Source organism: Vombatus ursinus, unplaced genomic scaffold (assembly GCF_900497805.2).
Source record: "Vombatus ursinus unplaced genomic scaffold, bare-nosed wombat genome assembly UNPS02014781.1, whole genome shotgun sequence".
Classification (NCBI taxonomy): domain Eukaryota; kingdom Metazoa; phylum Chordata; class Mammalia; order Diprotodontia; family Vombatidae; genus Vombatus; species Vombatus ursinus.
This window is the reverse complement of record NW_020954559.1, coordinates 9,786,988-9,812,960: the sequence shown is the minus strand read 5'-3', so window position 1 is coordinate 9,812,960 and position 25,973 is coordinate 9,786,988. Positions and strand designations below refer to the sequence as shown.

The 25,973-nt window shown below is 35.5% G+C and overlaps 1 protein-coding gene across 1 annotated transcript in view; it reads left to right on the top strand.

Moving 5' to 3' along the window:
- LOC114046110 (collagen alpha-1(IV) chain-like) overlaps nucleotides 1-25,973 on the top strand; it is a 204,058-nt gene that overhangs the window by 116,564 nt on the left and 61,521 nt on the right. The window contains exons 9-24 of the mRNA XM_027866365.1: nucleotides 1,563-1,646; nucleotides 2,963-3,025; nucleotides 4,155-4,190; nucleotides 4,686-4,727; nucleotides 5,947-6,033; nucleotides 6,749-6,775; nucleotides 6,953-7,003; nucleotides 8,321-8,365; nucleotides 8,461-8,514; nucleotides 12,408-12,449; nucleotides 13,930-14,014; nucleotides 14,716-14,751; nucleotides 16,930-17,094; nucleotides 21,110-21,205; nucleotides 23,011-23,094; nucleotides 23,692-23,762. Coding sequence (XP_027722166.1) covers nucleotides 1,563-1,646; nucleotides 2,963-3,025; nucleotides 4,155-4,190; nucleotides 4,686-4,727; nucleotides 5,947-6,033; nucleotides 6,749-6,775; nucleotides 6,953-7,003; nucleotides 8,321-8,365; nucleotides 8,461-8,514; nucleotides 12,408-12,449; nucleotides 13,930-14,014; nucleotides 14,716-14,751; nucleotides 16,930-17,094; nucleotides 21,110-21,205; nucleotides 23,011-23,094; nucleotides 23,692-23,762 — 1,068 coding nt within the window. The remainder of the gene's footprint in view (nucleotides 1-1,562; nucleotides 1,647-2,962; nucleotides 3,026-4,154; nucleotides 4,191-4,685; nucleotides 4,728-5,946; nucleotides 6,034-6,748; nucleotides 6,776-6,952; nucleotides 7,004-8,320; nucleotides 8,366-8,460; nucleotides 8,515-12,407; nucleotides 12,450-13,929; nucleotides 14,015-14,715; nucleotides 14,752-16,929; nucleotides 17,095-21,109; nucleotides 21,206-23,010; nucleotides 23,095-23,691; nucleotides 23,763-25,973) is intronic.

Genomic DNA, 25,973 nt, shown 5'->3' with positions numbered 1-25,973 from the left:
TTAAGTACCATACTCTATATGAAGGTTTTCCTGTTCCCCCAACTACTGTGTCCTCCTTTCCTTCTCTCCTCTGACACTGGCACCACTCTAGTAAAGAACCTCATGATTTCATGCTTTGGTTATTGAAATAACCTATTTCGGGGACTACCTGCCTCAAGTCTCTTCCCATTCCAACCCATCCTTTATTCAGCCACGAAAGTGATTTTTCTAAAGCACAAGTCTAATTATGTCACCCCTACTTAGTAAACTCCAGTGGCTCCAATTTGCCTTCAAGATTGCCTTTCACAACCAAACCTTCCTACTTTTCCAGCCTTCTTAATATTTTACTTCCTAACATGTACTCTTTGAGCCAGTGACACTAACCTTCTGGCTGTTGCACAAACAAGACATGCCTTCTCTCCACTCTGTGCATTTTGTCATTGTCTCCCATGCCTGGAATGATCTCCCTTTTCTGTTATGACTGTTGACCTCCTTGGTTTCCTTTAAGTCCCAACTAAAATCTCACCTTCTACAGGAAGTCTTCCTCAGCCCTCTTATTCCAATGCCTTCTGTCTGTTAATTACCTCCTATTTATCCTGTATACAGTTTGCTTTGTGAATATTTGTTTTCATGTTGTGCCCCCCCTCCCAATTAAATTGTAAACTCCTTGAAGAGAGAAACTATCTTTTGCCTCTTTTTATATCCCCAGCGCTTAGCACACACAATATCTGACACATCGTAGGCACTTAATAAATGTCTATTGATTGATTGATTCCTAATTGCCTTATATTTATTTTATATTTATTACATATATATTTGTGTATGTATGTATACATGTGCATATATGTATGTGTGTGTATATATACATACATATAATCTCTCTTGATAGAGTCTCAGCTGCTTGAGAATAGGAATTATTATTATTATTATTATTATTATTATTATTATTATTATTATTATTAGATAACTTTATCCCCAGTGCCTGGTATGGTATGAGGTACATATTAGGCACCAATACATGTTTGTTAACTGATGAATTGTTCTTATGGAAGGGCAGGCAATTTTGTTTCTTAAAAATTAAGTCAGCTGAATAGGGTCATGGCATCCTCCAACCAAGGCCTGTTACTTCAGCCTTTTGGATCAGCCCTCTTGACTTTTGTCTTGCCCCTGGAATTCAATGATTTTAGATAGAGAGCAAGGCTGACAACTTTATGCAACTTTATGCAACTCTGTCTCACTTAAATCCAACTCATGTGAAATTCAAGGCTTTACCTGGTGATGTCATTGGTCCTCTTTAAAAATGAAAGACAAACAACAATAGTATCTAAATGTAGCAGTAAATAGTGGCACAGATCCATTCATTTCAGTAGCCTTCACCTGCGTGGCAAATCTCATCGATCATTAAGATCATTAAGACATAATGAATGAAACAACTAAGCCATAGCCTATTTCATGTGCATAGCTTTTAGCTAGCCATCCATAAGAAAACTTCCTTACTTGATGAATTCTAAGTTTTTGCTTATTCTAGTTGACTATCTCTGTAAGTGCATTATAATAAAAAATGTGTTATTGTTTTTTTATAGGGAGACCCAGGTGAAATCCTTAGTCTAATCCCAGGCATGCCATTGAAAGGTGAAAGGGGATTTCCTGGACCCCCTGGACCAATGGTAGGTATTAGCTAAATAAATATAGCATGTGTTAGCTAAAATGGTAGGTATTAGCTAAATAAATATAGCATGTATTTGCATTAATTTATTGAGTTTATGTTTATAATTTTTAACATTTATTTTTCTTTAAAAAATTTTAATATCTTTTTTTATATCACCAACATTTCTAACTATAGTCATCTCTCCTCCTTTACCTGAGAGTTCTTTATAAAAATGAGTAGAAAAGAAAGATTTATAAAAGACAATTTAGAAAAACAAAACCATTAACTAAATATAATATTGTAGCTATCCACACTCATAGTACTCTCCCTTGTCCAAGGAAGATAGAGAATATATTTTCATATCTATTTTTCAGGGCTAAGCTTAATTATTATAATTAAATTGTGTTCAGTTTTTAAAAATATTTTCACTTACATTGTTTTAATGATTGCATATATTGTTTTTCTTGTTCTCTTTGTTTCACCCCCTATCAGTTTACAAATAACCCCCATACATCTCTAAGTTTTTCATATTCATGGAGGTTTTTTTTAAGTAATCTATTTTATTAATGTGCTATGATTTGTTCAGCCATTCCACAATTAATAGATATCTACATTGTGTATACTTCTTTGCTACCACAAAAAAGTATTTCTATGACTATTTTAATTTGTCTAAGATTTTTCTTTCTGTCTGTAACTTTCCTTGAGTTATATGCCTAGTGCAGTGTTCTCTAGGTACTCTAGGTCAAAGGGTATAGACATCTTTCATTTTTTTTTAGCATCATTCCAAATTGCATTCCAGAATGATTTGACTTTTTCATAACTCCACTGACAAATGTATTAGAGTGCCTGTCTTTCCATCACCCCTCCAACCTGACTATTTCAGTCCTTTGTCATCTTTATCAATTTCTTGAATGTGAAGTGAAACCTAAGTTATTTTGATTTGCATTTGTGTTGGAGGTTTAGATGGTTATTACTGGTTTATAATTCTTTTGAGAGCTGTTTTTATACCTGGACCATTTATCCATTTAGGAAGGGCTGTTATTCTTACTATTCCTTATTACTCAATTCCTTAAATGTCTTCAATGAGATCTTTATCAGAAATCTTTGATGCAAATTTCCTCACCAATGGATTCCCTTCTTATCCTAATTGCATTGACTTTGCTTATTCAAAACCTTTTTCTTTTAATTTCATGCAGTCATAATTGTCTATTTTGTCTTTTATAAGTACTCATATACCTTGTTTCTCAAAAAATCTCCCTCTTACCTACAGGTAAGATGAAAAAAAAAACCCTATCTCCTGATTTCTGTGGCTCTTTTCTTCTTTCTAATAAACAGGGGCCAAGAGGAAATCCAGGATTACCAGGCATGGATGGTCCACCAGGATATTCAGGACCACCTGTAAGTTACTACTTCCGCTATGTTTGAGTAAAATCTCTTTGGGAAAAGCGTGGAGAGAAGAGAAACCTTTGCATAAATGAAGCCTTATTAAAGTATCATTAAACAATTCATATCAAGGGATTTAGATCAATATAACATTGTCTATTAATTTTGGTTAAGTAGACACTAGGAAATAGTTTGCTTGAAGTATTTTATTTTTGTCATTCAAATATTCATGATTTAATTGCTTTTGCTCTGAATTTTCTCCTACCAGTGCGTAAAATTCCTAGAGCTGTAGGAGAGAGAATTCAAAGTGATATTGCTTATGAAGAAAAGGGGATAGGGAATGGAACTTTCATTTCACTGGTACAGGGTGCTCTCTGGTGCGCAAACTCCTTCTATCAACATGGGTCAGCCCCTTTTCTACAGTTTATAGTCTTGAGCATTGAACAGAGCACTTAAAGGGTAAATGACTTGGGGCAGCTAGGTAACATAGTGGATAGAACACTGGCTCTGGAGTCAGGGGGACCTGAGTTCAAATGTGGCCTGAGACACTTGACACTTAATAGGTTTGTGAGTCTGGGCAAGTCACTTATCTCTGATTGTCTCTCAAAAAAAAAAAAGTGACTTGACCATAGTCAGACAGCCAGTGAGGATCAGAGGTGTCACTTGACCCCAGGTCTTCCTGACTGATGTCAGCTTTCAGTCTTCTACACCATACTATATGCATATTTTTATAAATGATATATTCATTAATTACATAGTATTTTCTAGGTAATAAACAACATCTAATGGCCATCAAGACTTTATGCTCTAAATAGGTATAAAATTAAAAGAAATGTTAATCCTATAATGCTGCCTACTTAATGATAATAGACAGTATATAGAAACACAAACATAAAATGTTAAAAGATTAATATTAAAAAGAATTAGTGCCAAAATTCTTTATTTAACATTGTAATTTTAATTTTATCTCTACCCGTATATAAAAGGCTGTTATCAAATTGAAGTGATATCTTGGATGAGGATAAGTGGTTACTGGGAGGAATAGTCACTGAACTAGAGAAGTCACCTAAAACCCACCAGAATTGAGAACTATCAATAATATGTTTTTAAAAGATCTACATAATTAAAATGTCTTCTTTCATAGGGTCCACCAGGTCCTCCAGGACTTCCAGGTGAAAAGGTAAAGATTTTGTAACTTTTTTTACCTTTTAAATAATTTGAATAAAGTAATTATGAAATTTCTCATAGTTCAAAAATGTACTTTTTTTTGCCTGTTTCTTTAAGAAACTTTATAAACATGTAATGTATTCTTCATAGATTGTAAATTCCTTGAGTGCTGGGGTCTCTTTTTGCCTTTTCACTTAGCACAGTGCCTGGAATATTGTAGGCATTTAAATATTGTTAACTCGACTTATGTCCAGTATAGAGAGTTATGGCACTCAAAGATCTTTTCAATTTATTTTTAATTCTCTGTTAATGACCTTAAAAAATAATGTTTTCATAGAGATTGAATATATTATAGTTATGACATCTGTGAAAATTTTGAGGCAACCAAAATACCAATTGCAGATTCAATTAATTTAATGTTATTTATGCCTATTTATTTTATTTTTTGTGTTTAATTTCAAAAGACAGAAACTCCTATAATAATATAGCTTTAATTTTTAACCAACAGGGTCAAATGGGTTTGAGTTTTCAAGGACCCAAAGGTGACAAGGTAAGTTACATTTGATTACAGAGTGTTTCCATTTCAAAATTTTTCAAAGTAGTAGAGTATTTCCACTTTTCTCCCTAGTTTTTATACTCAACGGGAGAGAGCACAGCAGATGATAAGAAAATGTAGTTGTCAAAGTTTAGTTGGTGGTGTTATATTCATACTTTGCTGTATATTTTTTCATCTTCTGCATACCTTTTGATCTCTTTGCAATGAAAGCACCCAAAGATACATTTATATGAGAGTGGGATAAAAACTAATTTCTTACAGTGTTAGAGACAGCACATTTTCATTAGCTGTTTTCTCCTCACTACAACTCCCTTGGTTTAGGGTCATAACATATTTGTTTCTTTGTGAAGTGTATTTCTCTTCTCAAAGACACATGAAATCTAGTCTGTACTGTGTCAAATCTATTTATCTCAGTACTTTTCACAAGCAAATATCTACTTTTACATTCCACTGGCTTTCTTTGATTTAACCAAGCCCCTTGTGACTAGTCCACATAAAACCATTCAGCTTGACACAACATAAGAAATTGCATCATCTTAAAAAAATGAAAATGTAAAAAAAAAATAAACACTTGTTTTAAAAGCTGATGATCTTCATTTTATTCAAGTATTTTAAGGTGATAAAATTTAGAAGGAGCTCACTTTCCATGATATCAAGTACAGGACAGATTGAAAGAGAATCAACTCTTTTAAAAGAGTTAAGGTGTAATAAAATTATGTAATACAGAAACTTATAGGATATTGCTCTGCTATTAAGTGGATAGTTAAAACAGGTCACATATACAATTATGTAATTAAGCCATGTAAGGCAATATAATCCATATAAATGATGGGGGAAACACAAAAAAAAGTGAGAAATTGTCCCATTCCTTAAGTAGTTTACTATCATTTTAAAGAGTTAAGCTATGAAAAATTATACAACAGTAAAGGATTCAAGCAATAGATCAAGACATTTATAAAAGAAATGTTATTGATTCACAGAGTCTTAGAAAGCCAAGCAACCTTAGAAACATGTATACCAAACTCCCACTGCACTTTCATTCCTACTAATGAATTTAGCAAATATACACACACACACGTCATTTGTTATTTAATGATTTAAAAGGCAAAATGAGGACCAGATTTCTTCAGCTGAAGAATGTATTGAATTGCCTCATTTTCCTTCTTAGTATAATTATTTCTGTACCTCTCCACTTTTTTTTTTAAATCAATAGGGTGAGCAAGGTGTTAGTGGACCTCCAGGTGAACCAGGACAAGCTCAAATAGGAAAAAAGGGAGATTTTGCTACTCAAGGACCAAAAGTAAGTATGTTAAATTTAATGAACATTGATTATGTAATTTTTAATCACATCCAAAAAAAACCATAGTGAACGTGGGTCAAAATCCATTTTTTTCAGAAACTATCTTCCATTTTTCTAACCTTGTGTGCCCCCAAGAGTCCAAATCCTGAGTTGAATGAAGAATTTCTGTGAGCCTCACATTGATTTGCTAGAATCTGAGGAAATGACTTAAATTCTAGAATGACAACAAAATGTTAATATGGGAGCTTCCCTCTCCCTTTCCAATTCATTTCTAGTAACCCTTTTCCCATATATCCTGAAGAGTCCTCTTCTTTTTGTATTCCCCCCCCCCCCGCCTCTCCAGCTACTTCAAGATTTACTTGTGTGGAATTGCTGGTGTTATAAAAATTGTACCTGGGGATTGGTGTGGAAGTATAGAGGGCAGACTCTTGGCATACTGAAGTAGGAGCTACAGTTATGTTACAGAAGTCGATGATGGACTAACTCTTTACTACATCCATGTCTACAATCCTCTTCTGCTCTCTGCCCCCCACCATGGAAACCATAGCACAATTACTAATTAATCAAGTTTAAACTTCATGTTTTTTTTTTAGAATATCAGAAAAGACTTGTTGATCTTATTCTCTTTTACCAGCCATTAGTACTAAAGCCTAAACATTTGATACAATTATATGGAAATAATCTTATGGATTTTTGTGTGTTTTTAATTCATTAGGGTGAAAAAGGAGAACGTGGAGCTCCTGTAAGTATTAGATCTTAAAACATGTCTGCATATAAGGAATCAAGTTTTATTGATTACAAGAAAAATTAATAGATTTATTATAGGCATATTTTCATTTTAAGTAAAATGTTGTCTATGTCAAAAATCATCTGAATAAGATAATGTATCTAATTCTTCTCCCCTTCCTTTTTTTTTAAGGGATTCCCGGGTGAAAGACAGAAAGGCGAACCTGGTAAACTAGGGCCCCGAGTAAGTGTCTTTTATTAGACTATCCCATGAATCTCATTATTACTTATGATCAAACACTTCTTCATTAAACATGGAATCATACAGTCCTAGAAACATGAAACTAGAAAGGGGTCTGTAGGATCATCTAGGAAGGCTTTTCTAAATGCCGTACAGAAAGGTAGTGATCGCTTTCTTGAAGGCCTCTAGAAAAAGGCTACCTTTAAGATTTAAGTGATCTCAAAGAAGAGGCAGTGATATTCTTCAGTATTTCTGCTAAGGGTACCATTTTCCTAGTCAGCTAATCTTAACACTTGAATTGTATGTTTCCAAATTCTATCAATTCTTTTTCATCAATACTTTTCTCACCTGTCCTTTCTATTTCCTTGGCTACTACCCTAGTTTAGACCTTCATTAACTTCTTAAAAATAGATTTTATTGATATCATTTGTCTTCACATTGCCTAGATTTTCTTCTGTATCCTTCCCTCGTTATTTTATAGCTGGACTATTTGAATGTTCTCCTATTCTCTCTTATTCCAATGTCATTCCCTTCTAATGTACCCTACATAGCAATCCCAAATAAAACCCAAACTCTTTAGACTGGCATTTAAGGTTCTTTGAATCTGACTCCAACCTATATTTTGTGCCTTATTCTCCATCGCTCTCCCCACATACTTCATAACTAGATTTGACTGTTTCCTGGACTCTTCCTACTCTGACCAGTATCCATCCATTTGGTCACATCTTTCTGTATTTTTAGAATGTACACTTCCCCCTTATTTTGCTTTCATCAAGGCTGACCTCCAGTCTGGTCTCATCTGCTGATTACTCTCCCTTCCCTTCCCAAGCTAGAATTAATCTCTCCTTTCTCAGATATTATAGCGTGTCACACTTCTCCTTTGTATTTAGATAAGTGGCTAGTCTCTCTTTGTTGAGTGTTGTATATGTATTCTTGTTAAGGTGAAAAGACTGTTGGACTTGGAGTAAAGAGATCTAGGTTTAAGATTCAACTTTTGACCCTGTATTTGATACTTAGTCAGTTTCTCTGTGTTTAACCTATCTTACAATGTTGCTGTAAAGAAAACACTTTATAAATCTAAAAGTGTCATGTAAAGGCGGGCTGGTATTACTACATTATAAACTCCTTCAGGGCAAGAAAAAGGGTCATTCATCTTTGTATCCTCAGGGATTTGGCACAAGACTTTGCATATATAGTATGTGCTTAATAAAAGTGCAATCGAATTGAGTGACTGAATATTTTCTTTTCATCTTTGCATCATGATTTTACTGTCATGTCATCATTTTATACTTTGCTAATGGTTCATTCTCTGCTGCCTAGGGGAAACCTGGAAAAGATGGTGAAAAAGGAGAAAAGGGGAATCGAGTAAGTATTTTCACAAAGTTCTTTTATCTTAGTATGTGTGCATATACTCACCTTTACAACATATCAATGCAATTGTTTTATCTATCTATTTTTAGGGTATTACAGGTGATCGAGGATTCCCGGGAATACAAGGCAGAGAGGGTGCTAAGGTGAGAATGAAATTGTATTTGGATTTTAAAAGTTACTTCCATTGTATAAGCTACTTTACAACTGCGCGTTTAAAAAAAAATAGAGGGGCTCTTCATTTTTTTTAAGCAGAAGAGCCAATGAGCTACTAAAGAAAAAAACATCCAATCAAGAAACATAAGTAAAAGACATTTTACTTTTCTTTTACGTGTGCATAGTTTTTTGTTTCTATGCAACACGTTAAATATTTTACTCTATTATTAGAATTTAGAACAGGGAACAGAAGAAACATAGACAAAAGACAATACCTTATATTAGTATCGTGATTTACAGTTACAAGAAACATTTATCTACATTAAGTTGTGATCCTCACTTTGTGAAGTAAGAAAGGTATGATTATTATCCCATTTTTAAAAATGCAGCAACAGACTTGGATGAGTTAAGTGACATTTATTCTCCAAAGTAAGTGAGAGGGTTTTCTTATTATTTCAGTTCCCACCATACTTCTTCACCTTGCTCATTATAAAAGATATTTATCAGGTCTTTAAGGGAAAGCTTTGGGTAGTAGAAGAATAACTGGCCTCTGGCTCAAGGTCCCCTGTGTTCAGTTCCATTCTCTGACATGTAATGACCATCTGATTTGGCACAAATAACAGTCACTTTCCCAGTGACCCAAGTGAATTTCATAGAGACCATAAACTGCACAGCACTTGTCAATCTGTTTTGTAGAGCAAATTTCCTCACTAGCGAATTCGTGGCACCCATAAAGTCACAAGTCAGAACAAAAAAAAATCATTTCTTTATCATGGTCATTGAAGAGTGAATTAATGAGGAGAAACAGATAGGAGAAGAGAGATACAATTTCAATGTTTGTTGAAGTCACCAATGAAGAAAGATCTAACCCATCTGTTAATGCCATCCTCTTTTGAAACTTTGCAGGGCAGGTAGGTAGCTCAGTGAATAGAATGCCTGGCTTGAAGTCATTTTCCTGAGTTCAAATCTAGCCTCAAATATGCACTAGTTGTGTGATCCTGAGCAAGTCACTTAAATCTGTTTGCCTCAATTTCCAAATCTTAAAATGAGCTAGTGATGGAAATGGCAATCGGTCATCAAATATAATTTGTATTCCTGAAGGGGCTTACTAATCAAAGAACAGTAATGAGAAACATTTTTTGAAGTGAATAGCCTACCTTCTAATTTCAAGATTTAAGGATTTTCATATATTGAGTTTGCTTTAATGAATCAGTTAAGTACCTACTATGTGCCAGGCATTGTGCATTGTGCTAGGAATACAAAGGTGGCACAGTGGATAATGTACTGGACAAAGTAAGATGCCAGTTCAAATCCTTCCTCAGATACTTGCTAACAGTGTGACCTTGGGCAAATCACTTTTTAACCTCTGTTTGCCTCAGTTTTATTATCTGTAAAAGGCTGCCTTGCTGGGTAGTCATGTGGATAAAATGAGATAATATTTGTAAAGTCCTTTGCAAACCTTAAAGCACTATATAAATGCTAGTCATTAGTAATTATTAGAGACAGAAATGAGACAGTTCTTGCCATCAAGGAACTTGCATTCTATCAGGGCAGGCAACATGTACATATATGAATATATGCATTTATACATAAAATTCAGACAAGTTTATTTGAGTGAGGGAGAGAGGGATTAGTAGCTAGAGAGAAATCAGGGAAATCTCATGTAAGGAAGTGGCATGAGCTTTGATAAAAACTAGGAATTCTAACAGCTGGAGGTAAGCAGGAGGTAGGCTGTGGGTATGGGTGGGAGGACAGTCTATGTAAAGATACAAAGATAGAAGACACACTGTCCTGAGTGAGAAATACCAAGAAGACCAGTTTGACTGGACTATGGAGTGTGTGAAGGAGTGCAGTGTGTAATAAGGCTGGAAGTACACAAATGTAACAAGGTTGTAAGGGTCTTGAAATGTCAAGCAGAGGGATTTCTTTCTTATTCTAGTGGTAACAGGGAATCAGAGGACTTTGTTGAGCAGGAAAGTAACATGTCCAGATCTGTTCTTTAAGAAACTCACTTTGACACCTGTGTAGAAGATGAATCTGAAGGGGAAGAGAATCGAGGTAGGGAGACTAACTAGGAAGTTATTCCAATAGTCCAGGAGAAAGGTGTCTGAGATAGAGTGGTGGTCACGTGAGTGAATAAAAGGGCATGGAAGCCAGAGATGTTATGGAGGTAGAATCTGTATGGTTTGGCAACTGATTAGGTATATGGGGTGAAAGTAGAATGGGGAGACATTACTCTGAGATTACAAACCTCAATGACTAGAAGTATAATGAAGCCTTGAAAAAAAACAGGGAAAGAAAGTGGGTTTTGGGGAAACATGATGAATTGTGCCTTAGATTCTGCCTTCAGATGTTGAATTGGAGATGTCTAGGAGGTATTCAGATTGAAATGTTCAATAGACAGTTGGTGATATTGGAAGGCATCTCAAAAAAATTACTGGGTATGGATATATAAATCTGAGAGTCATCTGAGTAGAGATATTAATTGAACTCAGAGGAACTAATGAAGTCACTAAATGAAAGTGTAGAGAAAGGAAAAAAAAAGCATTTGTTAAAGGCCTACTTTGTGCCAGGCACTGTGCTAAGCAATTTGAAAATATTATCTCATTTGATCTTTATAACAACCTTGGGAGGTATGTTCTATTATTATTCTCATTTTGCAGTTGTAGAAACTGAGGCAGAAATTTGTTAAGTGATTTGCCTAGTCACTAAGTTAGTAAGTATCTGAGGTCAGATTTGATTACATCTGAGTCTTCCTGACACCAGGTCTAGTGCTCTATCTATTGTACCACCTAACTGCTTAGAAAGAGTATGGAACCTTGGGGTATATCCACTCTGGGGGTTTGTGATTTAAGCTGATGATGAAACTAAGGAGAGGAAGAAGAATGGCTACATAAGCAGAAGAGAAACAGGAGAGATCATTTTCATGAAAATCCAGAGAGGAAAGAATATCAGTATAGGGTGGTCAACTTTTTCAAACATGGCAGAAAGGTTAAGAAGGGTGAGGATTGAGAAAAAGACCATCCAATTTGACATCTAAGAAAACATAATAACATTGGAAAAATCATTTTCAGTAGATGAGTGATCTAAAGTCAAGCTTCAAGGGATTGAGAAGTGAGTGTGGAGTAAGAAAGTGGAAAAAAGTTAATAGAGCTTTTTCTAGGAGTTTGGCCCAGGATAATAAGTTGAGGAAATGGCAGGAACAAATAAGGATTTCTCCCCAAGAATGAATGAGACATAGGGCATAGTTGTAGACAGTAAAAAATGAAGCAGAACATAGGAAGAAATTGGAGTTCAAAAAAGAGGCTGGTTTTGAGGGGTAATCTGCCAGAGGAGACAGGATGGGATACAAGGATACAAGCCTGGAGGCTGACCTTCCTAAGAAGGGATTTCTCTTTATCTGAGCTAGAGTAAAGAAGGAAGAAATAGGGCATGTTATCAAACGATTCCAAGGGATAGTATAGGAAAGAAGAGGAAGTTCAAGGTTAATGTATCTGAATTCATGTATACATTAGTTGATACCACTGTCTGCCAAGTACTTTATGTCTAACAATTTATGGTTGCTATTATTAACATTAATAAGTTTCCTCAACTGCAAAATGGGGGAAATAATAGAACCTAACTCCCGGGGTTGTCCCAAGAATCAAATGAGATAATATTATGAATAATCATAATAATGGCTAACATTTACATAGTGCTTATGGTGAACCAAGTGCTATGCTAAATGCTTTACAAATATTATCTCATTTGATATTATGAAACTAAAAAGAATTTGAGGGCATAATACACCAATTCTATTTTGCAGAAATAAGAATCATCACCCATTATACCCAGTGTAATTTTTGTAATAATAAAATAAATATGGAATTCATTTATTTTGTAGGGAGACAAAGGAGAAACCGGCCCTCCAGGCTTACCAGGCCCTGTAAGTAAAATAAATGTTACATGTGTATTTCTATATTTAAGTTCATTGATTTCTTCATTGTGGAGTCTTCCCTCATTGATGTAGATCATAACTGCCAACATCCCCTGAGTAAATGGTCCTTGTGACTAAAAAAAATCATCCTTCTGCAATCATTTTGGTATTGAACCTTTTCCCCCTTGGCCAAACTGCTACTCAGCTGACAGACAAGCAATCTGTGAGCTCAGTGAAGGTTATATTTAAGGCCTTTCTGGCTTGATACGCTTCTGTGCAAATTTGCATGCAGCATGGTTGAAGAACCCAGGCTTACTTCCATAGCCTTTTGAGAGATTGGAGTAAGGCCTTTGTTAGGGTGGATGTCTATAAAATTGTTAAGCTAAAGTGCAAGAAGGATAGGGCTCTGTTGTTATACAGGAATCTTTCCAGGACTATATTCCCCATCATCTTGGTTCTCTTCTATTTCATGTGTTGCCATGGTGGTTTATATTGCTGCACTTTGTCCTTGGGGTTGTCTTTAGGTGAAGAAATGGTAAATTGTCACTCTTTTTGGACTGCTCTGGAGTCATTCTTTTCTTTTTTTTAATAGTTAAAATATTTCCTGATATTGCATATGACTTTTTAAAGGGAAAAATATATGCTAAAAATGATAATCTTTTGCATGGTTTTTTAATCTATTTTTATTTGATATTTTTTTAGATTGTTACTTTATTTTCTCTTCCAGAGAGCCTCAGGTCACCAAAAACAAAACAACTTGCTAGAATATAAAAAAATAGCAGCAATAGTGTGTGTGTGTGTGTGTGTGTGTGTATGTGTGTGTGTGTTGACTGATGTTAATCTAAAGACACTTGGTTTCATAGCTTTTCTTGAGCTTCAATAGTTTAGTATTTGAAAGAATGGTTTATTAGGTGTAAATAAAGGTCATGAATGTATTTCCCGGACTGTCCATCTGCTATTATCTCTTGAGCCTGACTTTAAGGAGAAGCCTTCTTTTATGTTTGGTATCTTTTTACGACTCATTGGCTTGTTAAGAATGTAATGCCTAGCATCTCCCAAAAGGTATGACCTTAGTAAATTTATAAATGTTCATTTGTTACCTACCTGTTCTTTTAATTGAAAATCTATGCCATGGCTAGAATATATGTACTCAGGCATCAGCCCCTTAGGCTTTTTTTTTTAATGACAGAAAACAAAACAAAATAACATTATCAACTCATTGATACTGACTCTAATGAATCCACCGAACTACCCAGTAGATTTCTGTGTTAAGGAAACCTGAGAAATTTCAGGTTCTCTACATTCATAGCTACCCTTACATGTTTTAAAACTCTTAGTGAGCTACTCATGGTTTTACTTGCTATAAGCAGGTGCTGAACATATCTTTGTTAGTTTTCAGGTAGGACAATTTTCTTCACATTTGTAGCCATATTCTTGATGCCATCTGTAGAGCCTGCATTCATGGATACTTTTCTCTATTTTGATATAGGTGATAAGCACACAACCAGGGGGTGAAAAAGGAGAGAAGGGATATCCAGGTGCTCCAGGATTAAAAGGCGAACCGGGTCAAAAAGGTTAATTTTTTTTATTCTTTCTGGACTGAATTCATTCTTCTGTTGAAAATATTTGTGTATTAAAAAATTTTTAAAAAAAAGAAAATATTTGTGTAATTGGAAGAATCATATAATGAATGCAGGGGTGAGGAAATTGTGGCCTTGAAGCCACATATGGCCGTCAAGGTCCTCAAGTATGGTCCTTTGACTGAATAAAAACATCAAAAGGCTACACTTGAGGACCTAGAGGGCCACATGTGGCCTCTAGGCCACAGGATTCTCACCCCTGGAATAGAGTAATGATTGAGATTTTCCCTTATACCACAAAACATGTCACATTTAATGTGTGTTTATGTTACAAGCCTATATTATAATTGCAAATTTGCACATGTGGAAAGGGGCTTTTGGGTAGTACTTGATGTGTTTTTCAGTGACTTAAACAATTGAGCGCTTATTAAATTTACTGTTAAAATTGAATTGATTCAGATAGGAGACGGTACTGACTGAAATATAGAACAGCATTGGTCATCACTGTTATTCCTGTTTTTCTGTTCTTTGGGGGTAGGCTCATGTAGAATTGTTTCTTTTTCTTTACCTTTTTAGGGGTACACTTTTCTAGGTCCCCATTGGCATGAGTATTTATAGCTGTGGCAGACTTGAACTAATCAGGTGATAAATTTGACAAACAATTCTAATAGCTCCTTGCTTGTCTCTCTCCTTAGGTTACCCAGGTACTCCAGGCCTACCAGGTCCTCCAGGTAAAAATTCAATTTATAACAGGAATATTTTTTCCTACTTAGTCTTTTTTCTTCATTGTGTATTAAATGTTACAGATCTGTGTGGAAATTGATTTGCATATAGTAGAAGCTTAAATGTTTGTTGAACAAATAAATGAATTAATGAAAATAACACGATTTAATTATTTAAAATATTTCTTCTGAGTAATTATGGGGTGAGAATGAACATGTACAAATATGTTATATATATATAGATATACTTAAATACATAATCTATTTTAATATATTCCATGTGTATATGTAGATACACTTATAGAGTGGGATTACTGCGATAATGTCTAGTTGTAATTATCTTCTACTTTGCATATGATTTCTCTTTTCTCTAAGCTATCTTGTTTTGTGTATTTACCCTGCTCCAGAACCTTTAATGACTTTGTGTTGTCTCTTCTACCAAATCCTGACTCCTCTGGCTTTCAGAGACTTAAGAAATCCCTGCATTACCTGTGTGACTTTATTTCACATTATTCCCTAATACAAAATATCTGTATCAATCAGACTAAGCCATATTCCTCACTTTCACAGCCATTATGTGGCTTACTGTATCATTGCCAAATCTCCTATGTAGATTCCTGTCTCTCCCTCTCATCTTTCGAAGTCCAGTTCAAGTCTTCCTTGAGTACGCTGGTCAAGACCTCTTTTGTTCTCTGAAGTGCTATTAGAATTCTAAGTTGTACCATGTATTATAGTAGTTAGTTGTTTTCTTATTGTTTCTAGTTTTCTACCTCAATTACATTGAAAACTCCTTAAGATTAAGAACCCTGTGCATAATTCTTTTATATTTTTTAAAGCATTTAGAAGTACTGTCCAGAGCCCACAGACTCAGGACATAAAATAAATGTTTCTTTGTTTCACTAGAGTCCAAATCATCTTCTTCACTAAGTAGTTCAACACTTAAAAAGGTCTGTGATTTTGTTGATGTCAGCACTCCCTCCACCAACACAGATTTCAGTTTCTCCACACCTTAGTACACTGATCTGGTGCTCGCTTTCTCTCTCTCTCTCTCTCTCTCTCTCTCTCTCTCTCTCTCTCTCTGTGTGTCTCTCTCTCTCTTTCCCTTCCCTCCCTCTCTCTCTCTCTCTCTTTTTCTCTCTGTCTCTGTCTCTCTCTTTCCCTTCCCTCCCTCTCTCTCTTACACTCTCCCTCCCTTCTTCCCTTTGTGATCCCCCTGTCTGTTTGTCTGTCTGTCTCTGTCTCTCTCCCCCTCTTTTCCTCTCCCTCTCTCTCTCTCTGCCCCTCTCTCTTTCTCTCTCTCTCCCTCCCTTCCTCCCTCTGGGACTCCCCACTCTCTGTCTCTGTCTTTCTATCTGTCTATCTCTTCTCCCCTCTTTCTTTCCCAAACACATGCATGTACACACACACATATATGTATTCATTTCTCTGTGTATTAATGGATGGATGTGCATATCTACTAATATCTATGGACCTATAATTTCAATTATAAATTGATCTGGACTTGTAATTTCAATGTTGTAGGGAACAACCAGTGAGTAAACTATCATTACCATTGCTGATAATTACTTGGACAGTATTCCTACTTAAAATCTTGAAGTGGGTAACCATAGTTCTACATGCTGAGACCTTGTTTCTTGTCTTCAAGCTTTTGATGCCTTCAAGTACATACTTGTTACATATTTTTAGTCTGTACTTACGTTCCTATCTCCAGAAAAAGTCTGTTTACTATCCCTCTATTTAGTCTCATCTTTGTTTCATCTAATACCAGTTTCTATACATGGGATATGTTCTCATTCCCTAGGTAGAAATTTCACATTTCTCCTCTTACCTTCTGATTATAATATTTAGAGTATTATTTTCAGTTCTAGGTATTGACAGACCTTGATGCCTGCATATTTTAAAAATAACTATACATTCATTCATACTTATTTGCATGCATGTTTTATATTTAATCCGTGCAGGTTCTTTCAACTAGGTCTTATATCACATCTAGTGCAGTGTCATATACCTGTGGCACCAACACATATTATTGATTATCTCCTCAGAATTTTCCCTTTCACTTAGTAAAGTACAATTGCTTTGTTTAGTGATTGTGGGGTTTTATGTTGGTTTCATTTTATTTTTGTTTTGCAAGGGAATGGATTAGAATGTGTCCTTTTATACTAATTGGTTATTTTCTGACTTAAGGCTTCTCAATCCCGGGGCAAATTGGTGCTCCTGGCTTTCCTGGTGAAAGAGGAGAAAAGGGTGACCAAGGTCCTCCAGGACGATCATTGCCAGGAATAAGTGGAAGAGATGGGTTCCCAGGACCTCCGGGGCCTCCTGGGCCTCCTGGCTTACCAGGCCATACAAGTAAGTTCCATTTAATTTTGTTTCCCTTGAAATCCCCTTGTTCTTAGTGTCAGGGTTAGCCAAAACATGTCAGGCCTACTTAGAACTTCAAATATAACCTGTTGATTAGGGAGTTAGCTGTTTAAAAAATAAGGGGATATGTTTAAACACTATGATTGATTAAAGGTTAATAAGAATAGCTTTAAAATTCAAATCGCTAGGTGGGCATATACCACTTTTGGAATGTTTCTATTCAACATGGACTGCAAGGATGTATAAGCTATGCTTTGATCATCATTTAAAGAGATTTAATTATTAAAACATTAAGAGTACCAGAATTAGAAATCCTTGCCTATTAGATGGCATCAGAGTGTCAGGTAGCACACCTTATCATGAGGCTGTAGAATATTTAGAGATCTGGATAGGAAAATAAAGTGAGAAAATGAAAGGATCAATTTGCTCTCATTCAACAAGGTAGCATAGTGGGTAAAAGTGCTGGACTCTCATCTCACACATTTACTAGCTGTGTGACCTTGGGCAAATCACTTAACCTTTCTCAAGCTAAGTTTTCTCATCTGTAAAATAGCAATAGTATTGATAATGAAAATCATCAATGAGGATCAAATGAGATAGCATATGTAGATATCACTGTGCCAATCTAAAAGTGCTATATAAATGTTAGGTACTACAACATGTGGAGGATAGGAAGAAAAGATAGACTGTATGGGACTTAACATTTAAGCTACCTTTAGTCACATGACTATGTAAAATAACATTTATAAAGCCTTTTATAGTTTGTCACAAATACTTTGCATATATTATCTCATTTTACTCTTATAACAATCCTGTGAAGCAGGTAGTACAAATGTCATTTTCCCATTTTCCAGATGACAGAGCAGTTTCAGAACTTAAATGAGTTTACACAGGCTATACAGCTAATAAGTAGCCAAGCAGGGGGTGAACTGTGGGTCTTTTTACTTGGAACAGCTTCTTGTGTAGTGGATAAAGTACTCAATTTGGTATAGGGAAGACCTGGGTTCAGATCCTGCCTCTTGCATTTATTGTAACATGGGTGAGTCAATCAACCTCTTTGAACCTCAGTTTCCTCATCTGTCATAGAGAGGCTTGGAGTCCTTCAAGGTCCTATCTAGATATAAGTGCATATGAAAATTAGTCTATTTGAATTAGCTGAAAATAAGTCATAGGGTCATAGATTTAAAGCTTTACAGCTTCCAGCTTCCCAGAGAGGTCATAAAATCCAACCCTCTCATCTTACAGATGAAGAAACTGAGGCCCAGAAAAGTTAAGTGACTTCCCTAGGGGCATAAAACTAGTAAGTATCTGAGGCAGGATTTGAACTGAGGTCTTCCTGACTTTATGACCAATGCTTTCTTGACCACTCCAAGCTGCCTTCTCTCTTAGCAGCAAATTGCATTTATTGATTTCTCTTATATATTTTTAAATTATTTTTCACTATTGAAGTCTTAGGATCATAATATAGAATTGGAAGGGACCTTAAAGGTCATCTAGTCCAGTCCCTTCATTTTACACATGAAACTGAAGCATAAAGATGTTAATGACTTGCCCAAGGTATTAAATGGTATATTGTCCAACTTAAAACTCAGATATCTTTCCATATGCCATGCCGCTTGTCATGGATAAGTATGCTTCTGCTGATTATGTGACCTTATCACTTCTTTTAGCACTAGATTAGCTAATGACTTATCAACCTACGTTGGCCCATTATAGACAATATAAAATAAGCACAAAAATCATGAAGTATTAAGGGATAATTTATAAATGAGAATGTTTTATGTACACAATATGACTTAGGCAAAGAGACAGCTTCAAGCTAATTGCCACTTTGAGGCACATTAATGGTTCATTAACCATGCACGAGTGAAACAGGCTTGCTTCAAATTTTCTGCTGAATTCTACTGAATGACTGTCTTCATTTCCCATATGGCTACAATGAGCTCTAGGCCATCTGTGCCTGCAAATAATCTTAATAGACAAAAACTGTTTGCCATGGATCATAATATTGATTTTTATATCTTGTCACTTACAATTTCCCTAGCTTTTGATTTGGGTTTTAAGTTATTTTGACTTGATTTACCCATTTACCATACATTGCTTTCACATCAGAACTACACAGGGGGGCTATTCAGATGAGGGATCATTGAAGAATTGTCTGAAAAATATGTGAATTTTATTTATATCATTAGTCATGCTATTGTAAGATTGTGATCTATGAAAGATCTTAGAGATAATCTAGTCCAATCTCTTTATTTTATCATCATCTCTCGTGGACTCTTTTTGTCAGACCAGTAGATGGGTTTGAGAAAGATAATATGGTATGCTATATAGAATCAGGAAGACCTAGGTTCATATTCTTTCTCTAAGAGTAATGAGAAGGGGCAGCTAGGTGGCGCAATGGATAGAGCACCAGCCCTGGAGTTAGGAGGACCTGAGTTGAAATCTCAGTTCAAGTCTCAGACACATGACACTCACTAGCTATGTGACCCTGGGCAAATCACTTAACCCCATTGCCTAGCAAAAAAAAAAAAAAAAAACAAATGAACAAAAAATTTAAAAAAGAGTAATGAGTGGAAAATCAGTTAACTATAGGCCTTAGCATACCTCTAGTGAGAGTATAAGAATACTTACAGTAGCTATCCCAGAAGGTTGTCACAAGGCCAGATGAGATAACACATGTGCATTACTTTGTAAACCCCTGATATAAATGTTAATGATTATTATCAGGTTTAAGTAGTAGGTAACAACTAAAGCTATGTGTGTTACTAAGACCATAGTCTTCATGGTGAAGTAATTTGGGATATGTTTTTTAAAGCATGATAGTTTATTTTTACTTTCTGTAGGACCTATAGGGTTCAGTCAATTATGCTGAAAAAAAATGAAGAAAGACATAAATTAGTAGAGAGGGAAGGCACAAATCGATAGCTGTGGTTGACTAGGAAGAATGTGGAGAAGTAATTGCTTTCTAGGCTTTCTGACTTCCTGTTGTTTAATGAAGAGAAATCACCAAGAACCACCAGAGCTATCTCTATGACAGATTTTACTTACACTGCTGGATTCTGGGTATACTGGGCAGCCTACCTCTGACCCAAAGAATAGAATGAGATGGGCATTCTATTGGGGTATTAAGTAGAGACAATGGAAGGTTTGCTCAGCGACCTCTGCCTGCTTGCCACCATAGAATAGGCATTGGTTCACTAGCTGTCCCGTGTTGCTGCTGTCTCTTGTGCCCCAACTATGTACTCTTTGTAATTTCCACCAGAGAGCAGAGGGAGCATAAATCAGGTTGATGTGATGACTAGTGACCAAAGAAATAACTACCTAGATCTCTCTGTCTCCTGCTTACATCAAAAATACAGATTTTACAGACTAAAGAAAGTAAAGCTGATTAGTGTTTAACCTCTTGTGACTCTGCTAGATGTTTGAGATACAGAAGTCATCTATTTGCTAAGAAGCAAGAGCAAAATTCTCTGTAATGGTTTGTTTCTTCATTTTTCCTTGAACGAGTGAAAGGATAAATGTTCCATTTCATAAAAAGGAAAAAGAACCAATGTTTAGCTGTAGACAGAAAGCAATACTTCTCAGCTAGCACCTAGCACCTACTTCGAGAAATACACCAGATGCTGTTTGTATGGCTTTAGTTTGTCTCCTGGTTTACTAACATAAAAGAGCCTTAGAATTAAACATCAATAATTGTTAAGCACATTACCTTGGTTTTGTATATCATGATTCCTTTAGGCTAATAGCGACTTTGTTTTCAGCTTATGCTGAAGGAGTACAAAGGGATTAAAGCATGCTTTGTCATGGCATTCTAAACAACGCATTTATGATTGTGTCTTTCAAGTCAATGGACTAGGTTCTTTTAAAATTCTAATAAATACAACTTTTTGTTGTGGCACATTGTCTGTAGAATGTGAAGGTAAAATTCCCTGGCTATTATCTCCTAGGAAATCCGGATTTTATAAAGCCAAAATTCTTCCTTGTTTTGTTTCACTTCTAGATGGAATAGTGGAATGCCAGCCTGGACCACCTGGAGATCAAGGTCCACCTGGAAGTGCTGGGTTACCCGGATTGACAGGAGAGATGGGAGAAAAAGGTAATTTATTTTAAGGTTTGTGGATTTTTTTAACTCAGTGTTCACACCAGATACTAAATTTATAAACCATGTGAGATGCTATCATGATATATTCTTTGAATAATTGTCTTTTGCTACTTCTTTTGAGATTGTCTCATTTTGAGCTTTTGAGATGAGAATGCCCTTCAGAAAGGGAAATTTTATAGGTCTTCATCCTTCAGGGTCAATATCTTTGTTCTTGTTTCCCTGCCAGTTCCATGTAATTTTAAGTAATTAGGAGCCCTCATGTAGACAAACTCAGGAGACCAAACTCTGGGACAAAATGGAAACATTGCCATACTTTTCTCCTTAAAATTTCAGGAGCAAAAGTCCTGAAGAATGCCAGTTTCACAAAATTTATGAAAATAAAAAAAATGCCAAAAATCTTGAAGTCTAAAGCTCAGTTCTTCTATTAACCCCATAGTATCTTAATTCAATGGTACTGACACTATAGCTGTTGTATTGACAGATTGTTCTGTGAACTGATTTTTCTTTTCCTTTTAATAAGCCAGATGTAACAATTGTAGTGGGACATCTTTTGGCCTTTTTGGAACCTTAGATATGCATACATGGAGAACTGTTAACAGTTCTACCTCAGAATATACATTGCTACCCGTTTACCCTTCTCCATATCCATTATATGGATATTAACCAGCTATGAGTGGGTAGTTGCCCCATTATTTTGATCCCGGTGTGTCATTTCAACAATCTGACTTTCTTCAGGTTCTATCAACTAAAACCTCAGTTATTAGTTCATACTTTCAAAGGAATGCTTATGGTATACTAAGACCATGACCCAGGAGGAAAGAACCCTGATTGGGTGATTGGAGAAGGGGGGCTAGGGAGAGCACAAGAAGGTTTCAGGAAGGGATGGGGTGGGAGGAATGTCCTATAAGTGAAATGGGATAGCAATAAGCAATGTTTTCCCCCACGTATCTAGTAACTGTTGTTTCTGTATGCTTTCCCCGCTGCTGTCGTGCCAACACTTTGCTTAGAAACAAGGTAATTGAAGATTTCAGCCTCAAAACCTAAAACCGCAAGCATAAGTGCACCTCAATTATTAAAAGATTTATTTTCTTGGATTGAATAATGCTTATGAACGGAGAGGGGAAAATATGTTTTCTTGTCATCTCTATAGTGTAGTATATTTTGTTTTCTTCGCCAGTCCTTAATTTCAGATTGGCTGACTAGTTCTTTTTCCTTTTGGTTATCATCTTTTAGTCAACAATATTTATTGGGTCACTCTGCCATAATATAGCTTATATAAACAAAATAAGCCAAAGTAAAGAGTAGTTAGAGGTTTGTTTGTTTTTTTCACAGTAGATAAAACATTATGAAGAATAAAACAGTTTATTCTCCTCCCCAAAAGCCGAAGAAGAACAAGCAGCTTAGTCCATATAAATGTGCACTGCTTCAGTTTTGGGGTATTTTGGGGGGTGTTCCTCATTTTTATAGTTGTTTAGAATTATTAGTGGCAAAAGTAGGTTGCATATAACATTGTATTCAGAGCAGAATGAAAGTATGGGTAAAAAGTATCTTAGTTGTCTATAGAAAAAAAAGAAAGAGGCTTGTAACTGAGAGATGTGCCAGTTCTATTACTCATTAGAAAACTGATACCCACAAAGAGGTGATCATTTGGAAAATCTAACTTTAAATATGTTTGCTAGTAACAGTGACCCATTTATTCTATTCTCTCAGCATAGTGTACTGAGGATTTCTTTACATATAATACTGAGGATTTCTTTGCATATAATCCACTCACAGTGTACATACATTTCATTTTGAAGGTGAGAAAGGTCAAGGTTGCCTAACCTGTGATTTAGATGGACGGCCTGGACCTCCAGGTCCACAAGGACCACCAGGGGAAATAGGTAAGATAATTAACTTTGATTTTGGTTTATTTAGTCTTATCTTGGGCATAGGGAGTAACATCTCAAGGAGATGTCAGAGAAATCGATAGTTACCTTTATGACTTCTCAGACTTCTGGCTTGTTATATTTTATTCTAACAAAGAACAGAAAATTTTGATGTAATTTTTCCACACAAAATAGAAAATAATATTATTTCATTTAACTTCTTTACAGCAAAGACTTTCCTAATATTTAGATAGTTATAAAATAAGTGGTTCATAGAAACACTCTCTTTACACAGTCCAGCATGATGAATTTGATACTTTTACCAAAAAATGAATAAAATTTTCCTCAGGAAGACATCTATTCAGTAAGAACCTACACCAAAGCCATTTTACATGGCCTTAGAGTCCCTTTCCCCTCTAAATTTCAGAATAATTGTAGTTTCCAATAGGGACTATTATTATAAAATTTGTCTCCGAACATCTACTTTGTATAAAAATGTTCCTGTTTTTTAACATTGAATTAGGGATTTTAATGTTGAAAAATGTTATATTGTGTTTGAGTCATTTGATGGATTCATTTTGTCCCCCCTTCTCGCCCCATCTTTTTGTTTAGGTTTTCCAGGACAGCCAGGTGCCAAGGGAGACAGAGGTTTACCTGGACATCATGGTCTTGAAGGAATGCCTGTAAGTATGCCATTTTGAACTTAAATCTGTCATAGAAGGTGTCAAATGAGCTAATGATATGATATTTATAAAGTGCTTAGCACAGTGCCTGGCACACAGTAGGTCCTTAATAAATGCTTATTCCCTTCTTAAGACAAATTGCATGTTTGCATTATTATTGCTATTTTGCTTTATATTGAATTAGAGAAATGCAGTATTTCTGAGTGATCCAGTCACATCACTTTTTACCTTATATAAGACTGATTCATTCAATTTCAGTCAAAATTAAGAAAGAAGTCAGCTTTGTTGAAACCAGACATCCAAGTTTGCTTTTTCCATTTTCACAAACCTGATCTTGGTGTTTCTATGTGTTCATAGATTTGAAGGCTGCTGCACCATCTTCTGGTGGAATCCTTGTATCTGCAATTTTATCACTTTTTTTTCAAAGCAAACAAAGTGTAGCTTGGTGCCCTCCAGTGGCCTTTCCAAGCAATTACAATGGACAGTCATTTTGGTTTTCTATTCCATTTGCCTTCTCAAGCAGCGTCATTATAGTAGAAAACCCAAAAACTTATCACTGAATGGATATGATATAATTTCTTGGTATAAAACTGGGAAACCTGACTTGCAGTATTTTTTCCCCAAGGATTTGCTATGCTTTTTCTTTATACTGTATGTCAGCTTGGGTTGCTACGTGAAAACCCTGTGGCACTTTGGAAAATCCTTATGGTTAGTGGTAGCATATTCTAGCTAAATTCACTTTCTTGCTTACTATTTAAGAGTCACTCGGTGGTAATCACCATTGCATGAAATCTAGTTAAGCACAATATCAATTCTGTCTCTAGCTTCTTACCAGAAAGAGTAATTGAGAAAACAAGAAAAAAAAAAACAAGTGTTAGAGATTATTTTATTATTAAAATCAGTACAATTTTCTAATGCAATGAAATATTATAATTTTGTTTCCCCAATTCACCTGTCCCTTCTATTAGGTTTAAGCATTAGCTAGTATCCGTAATTCCTTATTGTACCGTCTTTAATTTGGAAAAAATGAAATCTCTTTCATTAGTCTCTTCTGCTGTAGCTACGTGTCCCCAAGGAATGTAAACGGGGCAGATGCTTTCTTAGATTGCTGGAAGCTTCTTTGTGTGTGAATGTGGGAGGGGGAAGGAACTCAAGTGAAAGTGAAACAGCTAGAGGCAAACAATCATTAGCTTCCTTTTGAAATTAAATCTTTGCCTCTTGGCTTTCTAGAACCATCCTGGAGCCTGGGGAGCTAAACGGAGGGTTGCAATTGTTTAAAGTGTTTCTAAATAAATTAAAAGTTCAGGTGAACTGGTGTTGTTCCATCTATTGTGAATATCAAAGACAGAGGAACTTGGAGGGAAGGGGAGAAGGATGCTTTTACTCTCAATTCACCCGCTTTTATCTGTTTTTCTTCTGAGACAGGGGGTATGTTTCCTGCTTAAAGTTTGACTTGAAATCAGTCCTGTTGCCCTTGAAAACCTGATTTAAAGAAACAGAAAAGTAGATAGAGTGGGGAGGGCAGGAAAAAGAGAGGGAAAGGGGTAGACACAGAGACAGAGAGACAGAGAGAGACAAAGAAACAGAGACAGAAAGAGAGAGAGAGAGAGAGAGAGAGAGAGAGAGAGAGAGAGAGAGAGAGATTTCTTGTTGAGGACAGGACAGGATAAAGAAAAAGGTAGGAGAGAAAAAGGGTAAGGGAGGGAAGAATTAGGATCTCATTTGAATACATATTAGAGTGTATGTATGACTGACTCTCATAATGAAGAATTTAAAAAACAATATTTTTAAAAATTCCATAATGAAAAATCATGGCTCTTCTATCTAGCTGCTAAAAGACTATGATTACTTCTTTATTAGTAAACACTTTGGTGAAATAATGTATTTAATGATGACAATTATTATGATAATAGCTAGCATTTCTATAATGCCTACTATGTGCTAGGCACTATGCTATGTTTTACATATATTTTTTACATAGCTTTACATATGCTTTACAAATATTATCTCATGTGCTTTTGACTGTGTAACTGCAACAGCCACCAAAGGATCAGTAAAACCTACTGGGTAATACTTTAAAGTTACAAATTGGTATATATTCTGAGATTTCATTAATTGCCTAAGTAAGCTTTCTCAGACATTTTGCTTTGAAAAAAGCAGTGTTTCCTGGTGATATTCAGCAGAATTGTCTAAATAGTCAAAGTGGTGAGG